This window comes from Oncorhynchus mykiss, chromosome 13 (assembly GCF_057628025.1).
Source record: "Oncorhynchus mykiss isolate SJ-2025 chromosome 13, ASM5762802v1, whole genome shotgun sequence".
NCBI classification, from domain to species: Eukaryota; Metazoa; Chordata; class Actinopteri; order Salmoniformes; family Salmonidae; genus Oncorhynchus; species Oncorhynchus mykiss.
The window spans coordinates 59693995-59711161 of record NC_143034.1 but is presented as its reverse complement, the minus strand read 5'-3'; the positions used below and the strand labels follow the sequence as shown (position 1 = coordinate 59711161).

Here is a 17167-nt window from a genome sequence, read left to right as displayed (position 1 = left end):
TGGCCAGGTCGCAGTTGTAAATTAGAACTTGTTCCCAACTGGCCTACCTGGTTAAATAAAGGTGAAATAAAAATACATTACAGCATAATCAATGAATATTTGGTGTTTTGTATCACTTGCACCTCTAGAGGCCTTAACACAGGCTTCCAAACCGGCAGGGACTACAGGGCAAAACAGGCCAAAGGGAAATGGCAAAATGCTCAACCAAAGACTTGCTACCACCATTATCTATCCCCTATTTATTTTAAATTGATGGGGCACTGTAACCACATAGGAGTTAGCTTGGTACAGCATTCTCACTAACAGGTGAAAAGAATAGTCTCTTACAAGGTACGCCTCAAAATATATTAATGAGCCATAAACAAAAAGGTTTTGGCGCTCCAAAAATACAGTACGGTACTGTCTTCTGTGGAAAGGAATTACACTATCATTCGAAATACAGCAGTTCTTTGCCGGCACACAAGTTTCCCAATGCACCATAATTTACCTACCATGGTCCAAAGTGTGTAAAGTATTCTATCTACCATTCCTATGGGATGTCTGACCTGCTGGCTGTACGTCAGTGCCACTTACTGACGTACAACCAGCAGGTCAAATGATGGACTGATGTTTTTACAGAAATATATATATTTTTTTGTAAACTTTGAAAATTATCTCAGGTATTGAAAATGTTATTTAAGTAAAGCAACACACCAAGCATTGGAACACATTGTTAATTTATTCACATAATTCAATTTAGACATCGAGTTACAGCTTGCTGCTTTCATAAGAAACCTCATGTTAGAATACCCTCTGACTTCTAGGATGAGACCTGAAAACCTTACAGGATACTAATTAGACTGAAGGGAACCGCTGAAGAGATGCTTGAGCACATTCATTTAATTATCACAAATCGGAGTTTCCTTTTCTTTAACATTAACTTAACAAGTTGTGCTTTGGGGACAGGACGGAGGGGAGTGATAGACTGTTTGGCAGTTGAGTGACGGGATGGTTTAGGCGGCTTCCTCTTCTCCCTCCTCTTCAAACTCGCCCTCCTCAGCGGTGGCATCTTGGTACTGCTGGTACTCAGACACCAGGTCATTCATGTTGCTCTCAGCCTCAGTGAACTCCATCTCATCCATACCCTCTCCGGTGTACCAGTGAAGGAAGGCCTTACGACGGAACATGGCAGTGAACTGCTCAGAGATACGCTTGAACAGCTCCTGGATGGCTGTGCTGTTGCCGATGAAGGTGGCAGACATCTTGAGGCCGCGGGGTGGGATGTCACAGACAGCGGTCTTCACGTTGTTGGGGATCCATTCCACAAAGTAGCTGCTGTTCTTGTTCTGGACGTTGAGCATCTGCTCGTCCACCTCCTTCATGGACATGCGGCCACGGAAGATGGCGGCCACAGTGAGGTAACGGCCGTGACGGGGGTCACAGGCCGCCATCATGTTCTTGGAGTCGAACATCTGCTGGGTGAGCTCAGGCACGGACAGGGCGCGGTACTGCTGGCTCCCCCTGCTGGTGAGGGGGGCGAAGCCGGGCATGAAGAAGTGCAGGCGGGGGAAGGGCACCATGTTGACAGCCAGTTTGCGGAGGTCGGCGTTGAGCTGGCCAGGGAAACGAAGGCAGGTGGTCACTCCACTCATGGTGGCTGACACCAGGTGGTTGAGGTCTCCATAGGTGGGTGTGGTGAGCTTGAGAGTGCGGAAGCAGATGTCGTAGAGGGCTTCGTTGTCGATGCAGAAGGTCTCATCTGTGTTCTCCACCAGCTGATGCACAGAGAGGGTGGCGTTGTAGGGCTCCACCACTGTGTCGGACACTTTGGGAGAGGGCACCACGCTGAAGGTGTTCATGATGCGGTCAGGGTACTCCTCACGGATCTTGCTAATGAGCAGGGTGCCCATGCCAGAGCCAGTACCCCCACCCAGGGAGTGGGTGAGCTGGAAACCCTGGAGGCAGTCACAGCTCTCTGCCTCCTTCCTCACTACATCCATGACAGAGTCTACCAGCTCTGCTCCCTCGGTGTAGTGGCCCTTGGCCCAGTTGTTTCCAGCTCCACTCTGGCCTGCAGACAGAAGTGTCATAACCCATTATTTCCTAGACAAGATTTTAGAAGTAGCCTACCAACAAATCTCATGTCTGCACTGAACACACCAACCACTCACCGAAGACAAAGTTGTCTGGCCTGAAGATCTGTCCGAAGGGGCCAGACCTGACAGAGTCCATGGTGCCCGGCTCCAGATCCACCAGGATGGCACGGGGGACATACTTCCCACCTGAAAAATCAAATCAAAATTAAATACATTTTTATTTGTCACATACACATGGTTAACAGATGTTAATGTAAGTGTAGCGAAATGCTTGTGCTTCTATTTCCGACCATACAGTAATATCTAACAAGTAATCTAACAATTTCACAACAACTACCTTATACACACAAGTGTAAAGGAATGAATAAGAATATGTACATAAAATAAGAGGGAAATGTTGGGCATACTGAAGCTATTGTTGCTGTACATGTTTTATATATGTATTATTTGTTTGTATAAGTGTAATCGGTTAACTTTTCCTAATTAAAACAGCAGTTTGTTTAATTGCGCATGTTTCAATAATTGGAGACATTGTGGTTTATGTATGCAATGCTATATAATGTGCATACTGTACCTGAGGCCTCATTGTAGTACACATTGATCCTGTCTAGCTGCAGGTCGCTGTCTCCATGGTAGGTTCCAGTCGGGTCGATGCCATGCTCATCACTGATCACCTCCCAGAACTGAGACGAGAGAGAATGAGAGAGAGTGAGAGTACAGGGGGAGGAGATGCAAGGCAATAGCAATACACAGAAGCATCCATTTAAAACGCAAGTTAGAATATAAAGTATAAAAATAGATAATGCGATGTGTATTTTCTGTTGCATGGACATTTACCTTTTCAAGAGCAACACAAATAGCATGACTTGCATTAAATATTCCCTTTACATCATTATGGAATCGTCTAAATGCTTCAAATTAAGCATTAAAATGACCGAAATATTAATCGGGTTGAATATGTAACGTCATAAGAAGGAGGACGGAGGTATTCTAGTAGGCTACCTACCATATCTTTCCCTTCAACGCCCATATTACAAGGACCCCAAATAACCATTGGGAATGAATCAGCGGAAACAATAAAATATAAAATATATTTTTAAATCAGGGCATGTCATATCACACATCGATTAAAAATGTGTTTATCTTGTGCACGGAATGATCATGCATTTTTCGTCCATAGTAGCCTATAGGCCTATTATAGCCTATCGAGGATGCAGTCTTATGGGTGGATTACAAGCGGCCATTCTTAATTTAGCTACGCACTACGCAGAGAGAACGAGAGGTTTATCTAGGTCGCATGCAATCCCCACATGAAGCAATCTATTTTATTGATATACAAACAAGAGAAGAGTAATACCTTGGCTCCAATCTGGTTTCCGCACTGTCCGGCTTGCAGATGCACTATTTCGCGCATTTTGGATGGAAGGAAGGGCGTTAGCTGTGAGGATTCGACGGTGGAACGAGAAGGTACTGGGCTTGGAGGACTCTCTTTGTCTTCTTACCCAGCTGACTGTCTGATGGACCCGCCTCTCCTGCTACTACTGGGCCGAATCGGTGGTGCAACCTGACGTCATCCCCATGGTAACGAAAGACTGGAGGAAAAGTGGGATACTTCGTCCTAGGCTCGTGGAGAGAGCGGATAGGATGCTGTGATTTGGATCTCGCCATTTCATTTATTTTATTTAACCTTTATTTAACTAGGCAAGTCAGTTAAGAACAAATTCTTATTTACAATGACGGTCTACCAAAAGGCAAAAGGCCTCCTGCGAGAACGGGGCCTGGGATAAAATAAATAATTATAGTAATAATAATAAATACAATATAAATACAGTGCAAAACACACATCACAACAAGAGAGTCAACACAACACTACATAAAGTGAGACCTAAGACAACAACATAGCGAGGCAGCAACTCATGACAAAATAGCATGGTAGCAACACAACATAACAACAACATGGTACAAACATTGGGCACAGACAACAGCACAAAAGTCAAGAAGGTAGAGACAACAATACATCACACAAAGCAGCCACAACTGTCAGTAAGAGTGTCCATGATTGAGTCTTTGAATGAAGAGATTGTTCCAGAGATGCGTAGTTACACAACTATAGTCACTGAGTGGTGTAGTGATAGCTGCATGCATCCTACAATAACATCTATTGTGAGTAGCCTGAAATTATCATCGTCATCAAGCCACTAATGAATGTTCATAGATTTTCCCCAATAATATAAAGTGGTCACAATCACATGTAGTGATTGCTACAAACCACACACTGTGGACTAATGTTGAGAGTTTCAATTTCCTTGGTGTCCACATCACCAACAAACTATCATGGTCCAAACATACCAAGACGGTCGTGAAGAGGGCACTACAAAACCTTTTCCCCCTCAGGAGACTGAAAAGATTTGACATGTGTCCCCATATCCTCAAAAGGTTCTCCAGCTGCACCATCAAGAGCATCCTGACCGGTTGCATCACCGCCTGGTATGTCAACTGCTCGGTATCTGACCGTAAGGCGCTACAGAGGGTAGTGCGAACGGCCCAGTACATCACTGGGGCCAAACTTCCTGCCATCCAGGACCTATATAATAGGCGGTGTCAGAGGAAAGCCCATAAAATTGTCAGAGACTCTGGTCACCCAAGTTATAGACTGTTTTCTCTGATACCGCACAGCAAGCGGTCCTGGAGTGCCAAGTCTAGGACCAAAAGGCTCCGCAACAGCTTCTAACCCCAAGCCATAAAACTGCTGAACAATTAATAAAATTGCCACCGGACAATTTACATTGACCCCCCCCCCCCCCCCCCCCTTTTTTTACACTGCTGCAACTCGCTGTTTATTATCTATGCATAGTCACTTGTGTTACTTTTTATTATTACTTTTTATTTTAGTCTACTTGGTAAAGGGCTTGTAAGTAAGCATTTCACGGTAAGGTCTACACTTGTTGTATTCGGTGCATCTGACAAATCAAGTTTGATTTGATCTGATATTGACACCAAGCAACAATAATAAATATTTAAAATACCACACTGGAGGCGGAGGCAGATGGTTGATTTGTTTTTAACCAATATCCTGAAACCTTGAGTTTTCAAGGGAAACACAGGCTAGCCCCTCCAAACCCCTTTCTCCCCCTGTGAACCCCTCTTCATCCCCTTTCCTAATGTAAATGCAATGAAACTGCACTGGCTTTTGGGGAAGAAACTTGGTTTGCCATTGAGGTTGTGTAAGGGGAAGATTAGGCAGCGATCACTGCCTCATTGCCTGCATCCGTAATGACCCTCCAATACCCTACTCAACAAATTGGATGCAGTCTATCACAGTGCAATCCGTTTTGTCACCAAAGCCCCATATACTACCCACCATTGCGACCTGTACGCTCTCGTTGGCTGGCCCTCGCTTCATACTCGTCGCCAAACCCACTGGCTCCATGTCATCTACAAGACCCTGCTAGGTAAAGTCCCCCCTTATCTCAGCTCGCTGGTCACCATAGCATCTCCCACCTGTAGCACACGCTCCAGCAGGTATATCTCTCTAGTCACCCCCAAAACCAATTATTTCTTTGGCCGCCTCTCTTTCCAGTTCTCTGCTGCCAATGACTGGAACGAACTACAAAAATCTCTGAAACTGGAAACACTTATCTCCCTCACTAGCTTTAAGCACCAACTGTCAGAGCAGCTCACAGATTACTGCACCTGTACATAGCCCACCTATAATTTAGCCCAAACAACTACCTCTTTCCCAACTGTATTTAATTAATTTATTTATTTTGCTCCTTTGCACCCCATTATTTTTATTTCTACTTTGCACATTCTCCCATTGCAAATCTACCATTCCAGTGTTTTACTTGCTATATTGTATTTACCTTGCCACCAGGGCCTTTTTTGCCTTTACCTCCCTTCTCACCTCATTTGCTCACATCGTATATAGACTTGTTTATACTGTATTATTGACTGTATGTTTGTTTTACTCCATGTGTAACTCTGTGTCGTTGTATCTGTCGAACTGCTTTGCTATATCTTGGCCAGGTCGCAATTGTAAATGAGAACTTGTTCTCAACTTGCCTACCTGGTTAAATAAAGGTAAATAATAGGCCTACAGAATACCTTTTGAAGCTTTGCTCTATATGAGCATTCATTGGTGTCAAAAGCACTGCCATATAATTATTGCTTTAGATTACACAGTTATCCCCATTGTAAGTTTTATTTGCAAATAATTAATATAGTGCAAGGTACAAACAGGTATAACAGTTGTATACAATAAGTAATGATGTGTATGGTGTTTACGTTAGGCCTACATTGTACCTGCCTTTGTTATAAACATGTAAATACATATGTTTTAGGAACACAATGTAATGTGATGCCAATTTTATTTATGATGATTTTACCAACAATTTTGGTTGATCATATTTTCATCCTGCTTCATGAGATATATCTTGACCGTCGTCTTTCACTTTTCAGTCTTTTAAAGGCTTTTAAAGTTATTGATTGTGTATCTCTATCCACAACCTTTAACAATGTTGCTATTCAAAACATGTAACAGGTTCTAGGCTAAACCAGTTTGCAGCTATTCCACATGTGACCAATAGGGCTCGACTTCCTGTTTCACGTTGCTGTCTGTCACGCAGTACTGTGTGTCTCTGGAGTCACACACAAACACAACTCAACAGACAGGAAAACAGCCTGCACTTTTGAGGTCTGGCATTACAACAAGAACAATGGAAGAATAGGCACTTTGAGTATCTGTTTTGAAAATCAAAAGGGAGGTGATTTCTGAAAGACAAAGTAAACAATCTTCATGTTTATATGCTTGACATGGGAATGTAGTATTATTTAAGCCAGCGGATATCTTCTTCACAGACTCCCGGTACCTGATCAGGTGAAGACATACATGTCATCCAGTGTGTGTCTCCCAGAGGAGGATCTCTCCTGTCCTGTGTGCTGTGACATCTTCAGGGACCCTGTCCTCCTACCATGTAGCCACAGCTTTTGTAAGACCTGCCTACAATGCTACTGGAACACCTCAGCCCCCAGACAGTGCCCTGTCTGCAGGAGAAGAGCTTCCAAGCGCACCCCTCCCTCCAACCTGGCTCTGAAGAACCTCTGTGAAGCTTTGCAACAGAGCAGGATTCAGAGCTCAGTCGAGGGGAACCGTGTACTTTGTAGTCTACATGGAGAGAGACTCAGATTCTTCTGTTTGGTGGACAAGCAGCCTGTCTGTGTAGTGTGCCAAGCCTCGAAAATACACAAGAACCATGACTGCGTACCCACAGAGAAGGCAGCACAGGATTGCAAGGTAAGAGACTGAATAATAATTGAAATTACTCTAGTATGTATATGCATGAAATAATTTGGCAACGTCTGTTTTCATAGTTAACGTTGCCATTTTCTCATGTAAGGAGCCTGTGGCCCCTGGCAGTAGAATGCTGTTAATCAGGTCTATCCTGACAGTATATGTGAGTGTACAGTATTAGCAGAGAAATATAGCAGAGAAATTCCAAAGTGTGTAAAGTATTATATCTGATCTGCTGGTTGTACGTCAGTGAGTGGTGTTGATGGACATACAGTGTGTTTGCAGAGTAAAACATCTTTAAACATAATAAATTATCTCAGGTATTGAAAGGGTTATTTTAGTCAAGCGACACACCTGACATTGAACCTATTGTTAATTTATTTCACATAATTAAATCTAGATGTTTAATCGAGTTACAGCTTGCTGCTTTCATAAGAAGCCTCATGTTAGAATACCCTCTGACTTCTAGGATGAGCTCAACGTAGCACTGAAAACCTTACAGCATACTCTGGACTCCCTCATTAGACTGAAGGGAACCTCTGAGGAGATGCTCGAGTCCATTAAGGTAATCTCCACAGATGTCATCTCAGTTTCCTTTTCATTAAAATTAACTCAAATCCATCAAGTTGTGCTCTAACTGCCCCTCAGAATCAGTCCCTGGAGACAGAGAGGCAGATAAAGGATCTGTTTGTGGAACTCCACCAGTTCCTGTATGAGGAAGAGGCAGCGAGGCTAGCTGCTCTGAAGGAGGAGGAAGAGGAGAAGATAGGGCTGATGAAGAGTATGGTGACAAAGGCTGCAGCAGGGATGTTATACCTCAAAGAGACTATAACAGTCATAACACAGGAGATTACTGATGCTGACGACATGGCATTGCTCCAGGTTTGTACTGGCACAATTTACACATTACACACAAATTTGAAAAAGCCAGAATAATTGTTTTTGAGGAGAGGATGGGATTTATTTTTTTATTCAGCCACAATATTACACTTTCTTTGTTTTTCAGAATTGTAAAGCCACTATAGAGAGGTATGTTGAAATCCCCCACCTCTCTCTGTTGATCATTCTATTTTTTCCTCCCTCTCTCTGCTTTGGAATATTGAACAGGACAATTGTATTATTTTGTCATTTCAGAGCCCAGTGCACAGGGCAGGGCCCGGAGAGGATTTCAGGGGCGCTGATTGATGTGGCCAAGCACCTCTGTAACCTCAAGTACAGAGTCTGGAAGAAAATGATTCTGCATGTTGAATATAGTAAGTCAATTTCAATGGTTAACAGAGATGAGATGAACTCCCACAGCATTTTAACCTGGCGGAGAGAAGCTAAAACAGTGGTGAGTGACCCAAACCCTTTTCCTGTCTCTAACCCAGTCTCTGGCCCATTTCCTCCTCTTCAGCTCCTGTGACCTTGGACCCAAACACAGCCCACCCCTGCCTCTTCCTGTCACATGAGCTCACATCCCTTCAGTACACCAGCCAGCCCCACCGTCTCCCTGACAACCCTGAACGCTTCCACATGAGTGCAGAAGTCCTGGGCATGACCGGGCTTTGCTCAGGAAGCCACTGCTGGGTAGTGGATACAGGATGTAACAACGACTGGATTCTGGGCGTGGCCTGTACGTCTGTCACCAGGAATGCGGAGGTCCAGGCCCGGCCGGAGAACGGGTTTTGGACCATGTGTCTGCGAGACAGGGAGTACAGAGCGATGACCTCACCCCCAACAGCCATGACAGTCACAGAGAAACTCAAGAGGGTCAGAGTGCAGCTGGACTGGGACAAGGGTCAAGTGTCTTTCTTTGACCCTGCTGATGACGATACACCCCTTTACTCTTTCTCACACAAGTTCACAGAGAAAGTGTTTCCGTATTTTTATACGCAAAGCAAACACCCTCTGAGAATCCTACCTGAGAGAATGTGTGTTACAGTGCAACAGAGTGGGACAGGACATCCCTGTACAGTTCCTGACTGATAATTTTTTACAATAAATTAATTTCTGCCAACCCACAAATAGTTTGACTTTTATTTACAGTTTGTCAACTATGTAATCGATACTCCATACATACAAGCACAAGTTTACAGAAATAATGTTTCCTTTTTCATCTACTGCAGGTGACCTTTCTTACAAGTATCTGTTCTGGTTAAGAATTTCAATAAGGGAACTTGTTTACAATCTGTAAAATATAAATATGTGTTGTTCAGAACATGACACAAATTGTAGATCAGAGACAACCAAAATCAATGAACCATTGAAAGTGTCAGATTTTGTTTTTGTAAATACAGTTACCTTTGCTGAGAACACAAAATCTTACGATTTTCCCATCCTAGATAAAACAAATACATTTTCTTTCCATAGTGGAGTGAAATGAACTTATTCACTATTAACCAGTTATAACATGTTAACTGCTATAACATAGAACAATTATTATAAAATGAATAGCTCTAGCCACGCATTGTACACTTTGTGTTCATAATCTTTTGCATCCTGGAGTAGGTTCTTGAGGGGGTGGTGATTATAGATGGTTCCGACTGATACTTCTCTTCAGTGATGATAGGGAAGGATGGACCCGTCCATTTTAAACCGGTCTATGGTAAGATCATTTAATATTCCATTTGAAAACTTTAAAGCTGGGTGTCTCTGTATGAAGGCGCTCAGGGTTGTGGAATAGTCAAATTTTCAGGGGGTTGTGGATGAGTCCATGTTAAATACAGGGGTGTCAGAAGGGTCTCTGTAGGAAGGAGATGGGCGGCGAGCCCACACTGCTGGGGCTGTGGAGGTGTGACTCATACGAGCCAGGGGTCATACCCATCACCCCCTTTGTCTCCGGCGTCTCCCCTCGCAGGAAGTCATCCTCATCTGCATCCGAGCACTGAGACAGAGAGAAAACAGCCAATCAAACCACAAAAACAACCAAAAGGGAGACACACAGCATCCAATCATGTGTGTCCCTGAGAGAATACAAGACTGTCTGTGTTTTACCGGTCTGACTCTCTTGGTGGTGACTGTGTCCACCTCAGTGTCTGCTGGCTCCTCCCACACCTGGTAGAGGGGCTCGATGAGTTTACTTGACCTGGAGAGGAGAGAAGAAAAACATGATCAGAAATGGAAAATTAACTCTCTTCTTAGGGTTCAGGTTGCACTACTGCCATTTCCAACCAATTTCTCCTGTTTTGTGCCTACTGATAAGTGGTCCCTGAGAAGGGTTCATGGGTTACCTCTTGAGCACGTAGGGGTCGAAGGGGAAGAAACTGTCCAGGGGGTTGGTGTTGGTGGACACACAGTCGCCCCCCACGGAGCTGCGGACCACGGGGAGAATATGACGGTTGTTCCTCTCGATGATGGTGTAGCAGAACACCAACTGGTACTTTCTGTGGATGGATGGATACACGTCTGGGTCAAACAACCACTTCACATTTTTAGAAGCAGACAGAAACTAACACAGTGCTGTAGCAGAGTGTAATTGATGTGCGACTGGCTTAAAGGGTGGTTGGTCGGTGTACCACTGTACCTGGTGATGGCAGCAAACATGTTAGTGACGGCAGGCAGGCAGACCTTCAGAGGGTTGAGCTGACACATCACTATCCTCTCTAGGTTCAGACTCTGCAGGTACGCCAGCCCTGGGAGGGAAACAGACACACAGTTATATAATACTGGAAACTGTTAGAGAGCCCCCCCTTACAGACACATAGTTATATAATACTGGAAACTGGTAGAGAGCCCCCTCTTACAGACACATAGTTATATAATACTGGAAACTGGTAGAGAGCCCCCCTTACAGACACACAGATTGCCAAGCCAGTGAGAGAGAGATATACTGTATATATATCAACTTTTTTTTAAATTATTGTATCTGTGCAAGTATGTGTTTTACACACATGTGTAATCCCCTACCTTTCTTCATGTTGCCCTCCAGGATGCTCCTGTGTCTGAAGATGAGTGTGTAGAAGACAGCCTGGCAGGCGTTGTAGAAGGGCCCGTGTAGCGTGATGTCACAGTAGGCCCGGGAGCCGGAGTCCTGGCTGTCTATGTATAGGTGGAGCCAGGGGACCAGCAGGTCCAGACACGCACGCACCGTACTGCAGGACGGAGAACAGTCAGCGAATCTTAGTTAGGGAGTTAGGAGGGACCAGAGAGTATGCTGCGTAGAACCAACCACACCCCAACATGCTCTAAGGAGCCCTTTCTGATCAGCAAAAGTAGGGTGTGACTCACGCGACGGGCAGGAATTTGGCACGGGCCAGGAAGCTACCCATGTAGCCAGCGGCAGATTGGCGCAGTACTGCCGGGTGAGACGGGCTCTGCAGTAACCTCCACAGGTGTTCCAGAAACGCCTCCGCCAGAGCCTGAGAGAGGGGTCAAACACACAGCCAATCAATCGAGTTACCCACTCAACCGTTCTATAAAATGCCACTACTATAAAGCCGCACGGATGCACACTGTTGCGAGTACTGACCAGTCTGAAGCTGCAGAGGTAGAAGAGGGCGTATTGGACGTGACAGGAGGCGTGTGTAGGTAGGATAAGTTTATCAAACACACCCACCAGGTCCTTGTACAGATCCTTAGTCCGCTCCACATCCAGACAACCTGCCAGAGAGAGAGAGAGTAGAGGGCGAGAGAGAAAGTAAGCAGAGTAAGCACTGTCTTGTCATATGTCTGGTGAGTGTGTGTGAAGACCCTGTGCTCACTGTTGACGTGGCACATGTCCTTGATGAAGGCCAGCAGCACAACCATGAGAGTGTCCAGTCTCTCAGCGACAGGGTGGACCATCACATTGGTCCCTGCCGGACTGGACTTCACTGAACACACATCCTCATCCTGTGTGAGAGAGAGAGACGAGCGAAACGTCACACCACATCAGTCGCAAAATGGAGAACTATCACACCAGTGACTGTTGTATGTAAAACATAGCAGATCTAGTCAGTCACCATGTCAAAGAGGCCCTCCTCCTCCTGCTCTCCTTTCAACTCCTGCTGCACAGCGTTCTCCTCCACCTCCTCTATCTCTCCCCGGGGAGCACTCACCTGGAACACAACACACCGTGTTAGCACACAAACGCATATTTCTCAGTGAAGAACTGGAAAGCCAAAACACACACACGAGCAACTGTGGCTTAAGAAACACACACTTACGTCCAGTTTGAGCATCCTACTGATGATGAGTTCCAGGACGTCTCGTCGTAGAGAGGGGATGTACACCGCCACCCGCAGAAGGTTATGGACATAACACTCCTGGGGAGAGTGAAAGACAACCATACTGTACAACAATCTGACAATAAAAAAACAAAACATGAGGCTACCTACCGCAGCCACTGCTTACCAGGGTTCTGGAAGATTTCTGCACAAAAGGAAAGTTGTCAATCAGAATGGGCATCAGGAAACAGCTGGTGCTGAAATGAGAAGGACAAAAAAATATGTTTGTTACCAGTTAGCATTGGGGGTCAACAATTCCCAAGGTCAGACCTGGGTCTGGAAATGATCCAGCAACATGTTGTAGGATTGTCTTATGGCTACTTACGATGGGACATATCTGCCAATCAGCTGCAGGGCCTGGTGACACTGGTCAAAACTTCTTGGAAGGTCTTCAAATCAAGAAAGAAGAGAAAGGGTTAAAACTGTGCAGGGAAAAAGTATTTGCCATTTTGAACTAACATCCAACATTGAACAAGTTGGATCTGTGAACTGGGTGTCATTATACCCTTTATATTGGAATGGAACGTTGATTCTGTAACGTTTGAAGTAAAAACAAAATTGTAACATTGAAGTAAAACTACAACTTATGAGGAGGTCTGTCAGCCTGACAAATCAGTAACCATAAGGGGTGGGACTCCTGCAGTGAAAGTCCCCAGTGCTAGAGTCTCCGTGCATTATCTTATCTACACCTCACCTCCCATCTTATCATCCTCACTCTTCAAGGACTTTAGAGGTGTGCCTAGTTTCCCTAAAAGGACGAGTGGAGCAGCCTTTTACCAACTGCAGTCTCAGGTCACTATGAATTTACTGCAGTGTGTATTTCAATGAAACGTTTCAGGGACTGTCCGTTGAACAACCTTGGTTTTCCATCGCAAACAGTAATGAAACAGTAACACCTACTTTCATCGTCATCATCCGAGTCAGAGATGTCCACTCCTCCCTCACAGATCTTCACTCTCTCTGGAAAGGAAGGAAAAACAATACGTCTTCAAAGTAGCCATATTGAGTTATCAGAATGTCCACGCAGACAGGCAGGAACTCACTGGGTTTGAAGTTGGAGACCACCATCTTGAGGCAGGCCCGGAGGTAGACCGTCTGGGCAGATACCAGGTTACTGAGGAAGGACAGATACTCCTCCACTACGGCAGGGCTTCGGCCCAGCCACGGCAGCCTCTGGTTCACAGAGACACAAGGGGTAGATACAGCATTAGAAAACTGTTCCTGGACTGGGCAGTACTGTCCATCTCTTGATTCAAGTGTTCCATCCTCACCAGAGCCACATAGATCAGCTGCTCATGGTCTTTGCTGAGTTGTGTCACACAATTCCGGAACTCCTGCAGCCAGTTGATGATTTGGGCATCCTGTCAAAAAAGGAAGACATTCTATTATCATTAAGACCTCTGGAAACGTCCTTGTTACACTGTACATGTAGCAGAACTGCTAGTCGTGCTCATTTACCTTGATATCTGGATCTGCCAGCTGATGTTTCAACAACTCATAGTCACTGGTGTCTCCCTTGAAAAACAACCAACCAGCAGCAAATACTGTCATATGTATACCAGGTTATAACTACATTCCAGAGTGAATCACATAAGTGTCTACGGCATCCAAGTTTGGTGTCACTGGATTGGAAATCTCACCTGTTTGAATTTCGCTAACGTGGCAACAACATTGCCCCCAAACCGCACCGTTTTCAAGGGGGGAGTGTTCATGAAATCTCTCCCCTCAATCTCCATGCTTTACACACACGCGCTGGGGAGGGAATGATGGCAACAATAGCGCGCGAATAAATTGACTGAGCTACAGAGTGGTAAGCAAGTACTGTGAACCATAAAGCATGACAACACAATACAGTTAGCTTTTTTACAGCTTGCTATAAATGTGCTAGCTACTATTAGTTTGATGGTAATGCGTTTACAGAAACGTATTTGAAAGGCTTCAGTCTTACAAATCAAATGAAATAGTGTTCAGATAGCTACAATTCTATTTGCAACGCAAAATGCTGTTTCGATCGTGATACGATGAAACGTGCCTTCTCCATGCCGCTAACTTCACATCAAGAAGAGAAAATGGTGACCGATTTTATTTACGGAAATGAATGGTAGATTCTTCTTCCTGTACTAGCGCCGTGGTCTTCTATGGTGCATTACTGCAACCTACCGTGGCGGAGCAATAGGCATATTTGATAGAACAGTTCCATCAGAACATGTCACCTTTGCCATCGCTGCCTATCTGGATTGAGCGTTATCAATCCGACTCTAATACTGCACTCTACATTTATGGGGAGGGATTAGAACATTGGACACGGCATTTGGGCTCCCGAGTGACGCAGCTGTCTAAGGCGTCACTACAGTCCCTGGTTCGAATCCAGGCTGAATCACATCCGGCCGTGATTGGGAGTCCCATAGGGCGGCGCACAATTAGCCCAGCGTAGTCTGGGGTAGGCCGTCAATGTAAGTAAGAATGTGTTCTTAACTGACTTGCCTAGTTAAATAAATGTTACATAAAATTGCAGGGAATGTTTTTTCAAGCAGTAGTGAATAATTGACAGCGTTTACCTCAATTCCAGACGTGGTGAAATCATGAACATTCATGATGTACTTGTCCTGCTCTGAGTGTGTCTCTTCCAGCAGTTCATCCAGCAGGCTCCCCACATGGCGCATGGCTTCAACCTGGGCATGTAGCCTGGTCTCATACACCAGACATAACATAGTAAACGTAAATTCGGAACTATCAAAGTATAATTATATGTTTTATTTGGTATGGTTACATAAGACAGATGGTTATTATTATGATTATGAAATTAGTGTGTTGGTCAGGGTGGATGGGTAGGCATATAATGCAAACGTCTACCAACCCAAAGGTTGTGAGTGCAAATCTCATCAGGGATAACTTGAGCATTTTTAGCTAATTAGCACATTTTCAACTACTTACTACTTTTTAGCTATGCAACTGCTTAGCATGTTAGCTAACCCTAACCCTAACCTTAACTCCTTTAGCTGAGTGGGTTGAGTCACTGATGTGATCATCCTGTCTGGGTTGGGTTGGCGCACCCCCCCCCCCCCCCCTCGGGTTGTGCCGTGGCGGAGATCTTTGTGGGCTATACTCAGCCTTGTCTCAGGATGGTAAGTTGGTGGTTGAAGATATCCCTCTAGTGGTGTTGGGGCTGTGCTTTGGCAAAGTGGGTGGGGTTATATCCTTCCTGTTTGGCCCTGTCCGGGGGTGTCCTCGGATGGGGCCACAGTGTCTCCTGACCCCTCCTGTCTCAGCCTCCAGTATTTATGCTGCAGTAGTTTATGTGTCGGGGGGCTAGGGTCAGTTTGTTATATCTGGAGTACTTCTCCTGCCCTATTCGGTGTCCTGTGTGAATTTAAGTGTGCTCTCTCTAATTCTCTCTTTCTCTCTTTCTTTCTCTCTCTCGGAGGACCTGAGCCCTAGGACCATGCCTCAGGACTACCTGACATGATGACTCCTTGCTGTCCCCAGTCCACCTGGCCGTGCTGCTGCTCCAGTTTCAACTGTTCTGCCTTATTATTATTGGACCATGCTGGTCATTTATGAACATTTGAACATCTTGGCCATGTTCTGTTATAATCTCCACCCGGCACAGCCAGAAGAGGACTGGCCACCCCACATAGCCTGGTTCCTCTCTAGGTTTCTTCCTAGGTTTTGGCCTTTCTAGGGAGTTTTTCCTAGCCACCGTGCTTCTACACCTGCATTGCTTGCTGTTTGGGGTTTTAGGCTGGGTTTCTGTACAGCACTTTGAGATATCAGCTGATGTACGAAGGGCTATATAAATACATTTGATTTGATTTGATTTAGCAAATCCTTCCCTAACCATAAGGTTAGCCACCTAGATATAATTTGTAACATATACTGCGTTTTGCAAATTCGTAACATATAGTGTGTTTTGCAAATTCATAACAAATAAACATATAACATAACATGGACATCCACAAATGAATACATACCATATTAAACATATCATACTAAATGGATTGTCTCGGATTTACATACAGAATATTACGAAATGCACTGAGACCAAGTTGGGGCATGAGACCAAACCAGATGCTGGCTGAGCAGAAGCAGCAGTAACAGTGATCGGTGCACAATTGGCCCAGCGTCGTCCAGGTTTGGCCGGTGTAGGCCATCATTGTAAATAATAATTTGTTCTTAACTGACTTGCCTAGTTAAATAAAAAAATAGATCTACAATGCAACGCATTGGCTTTAGGCACATTTATTCCCACTGATTTACCAGATATCTACTCAATACTCTGTTGCTATATCTCAACACTACTCATCCACTCAAAGCCCAACACATCCACTCAGACATACCTGTACACAGAGTATTACATTTCGGTCATTGAAAATGTTGTGCCCATTAGGCACAAACTGGTTGAATAATTTCAACAACAAAAAATGCAATGTGATGACTTTGAATCAACAGTGATTCAACCAGTTTGTGTCCAGTGCAGTGGCGATTTTAGCATGTAAATCTTGGTGGTGCAAACTAAACATTATTATTTTTTAGATCCATCCCAGCAAAGCCACTACACAACACAACAATAAACAATACATTAATTGCACTATAACGGTTACAAATGGTTCCCACAA

General features: G+C 44.6%; 3 protein-coding genes across 3 annotated transcripts; 1 reads left to right on the top strand and 2 right to left on the bottom strand.

The window, feature by feature from the left end:
* Positions 1-699: 699 nt before the first annotated feature.
* LOC110486714 (tubulin beta-4B chain) lies at positions 700-3539 on the bottom strand. Its single transcript, XM_021558505.3, has 4 exons — positions 3433-3539; positions 2650-2758; positions 2151-2261; positions 700-2050 (listed from the first exon to the last, which is right to left on the bottom strand). Exons 1-4 carry the CDS (start codon positions 3487-3489, stop codon positions 993-995), a joined length of 1335 nt encoding a protein of 444 aa, XP_021414180.1. The 5' UTR covers positions 3490-3539; the 3' UTR covers positions 700-992.
* Positions 3540-6578: 3039 nt separating this feature from the next.
* LOC110486713 (zinc-binding protein A33) lies at positions 6579-9372 on the top strand. The gene is made up of 6 exons (XM_021558504.3): positions 6579-7368; positions 7835-7930; positions 8014-8247; positions 8372-8394; positions 8500-8618; positions 8762-9372. The coding sequence occupies exons 1-6, from the start codon at positions 6964-6966 to the stop codon at positions 9331-9333; spliced, it is 1449 nt and encodes a 482-aa protein (XP_021414179.3). The 5' UTR covers positions 6579-6963; the 3' UTR covers positions 9334-9372.
* Positions 9371-16486, bottom strand: LOC110486712 (RNA polymerase I-specific transcription initiation factor RRN3). The gene is made up of 17 exons (XM_021558503.3): positions 14192-16486; positions 14010-14066; positions 13823-13912; positions 13595-13724; positions 13452-13511; positions 12877-12940; positions 12679-12748; positions 12492-12590; positions 12288-12383; positions 12048-12177; positions 11816-11946; positions 11575-11705; positions 11254-11438; positions 10871-10979; positions 10578-10730; positions 10342-10432; positions 9371-10231 (listed from the first exon to the last, which is right to left on the bottom strand). The coding sequence occupies exons 1-17, from the start codon at positions 14285-14287 to the stop codon at positions 10079-10081; spliced, it is 1845 nt and encodes a 614-aa protein (XP_021414178.2). The 5' UTR covers positions 14288-16486; the 3' UTR covers positions 9371-10078.
* Between the last annotated feature and the right edge of the window lie 681 nt (positions 16487-17167).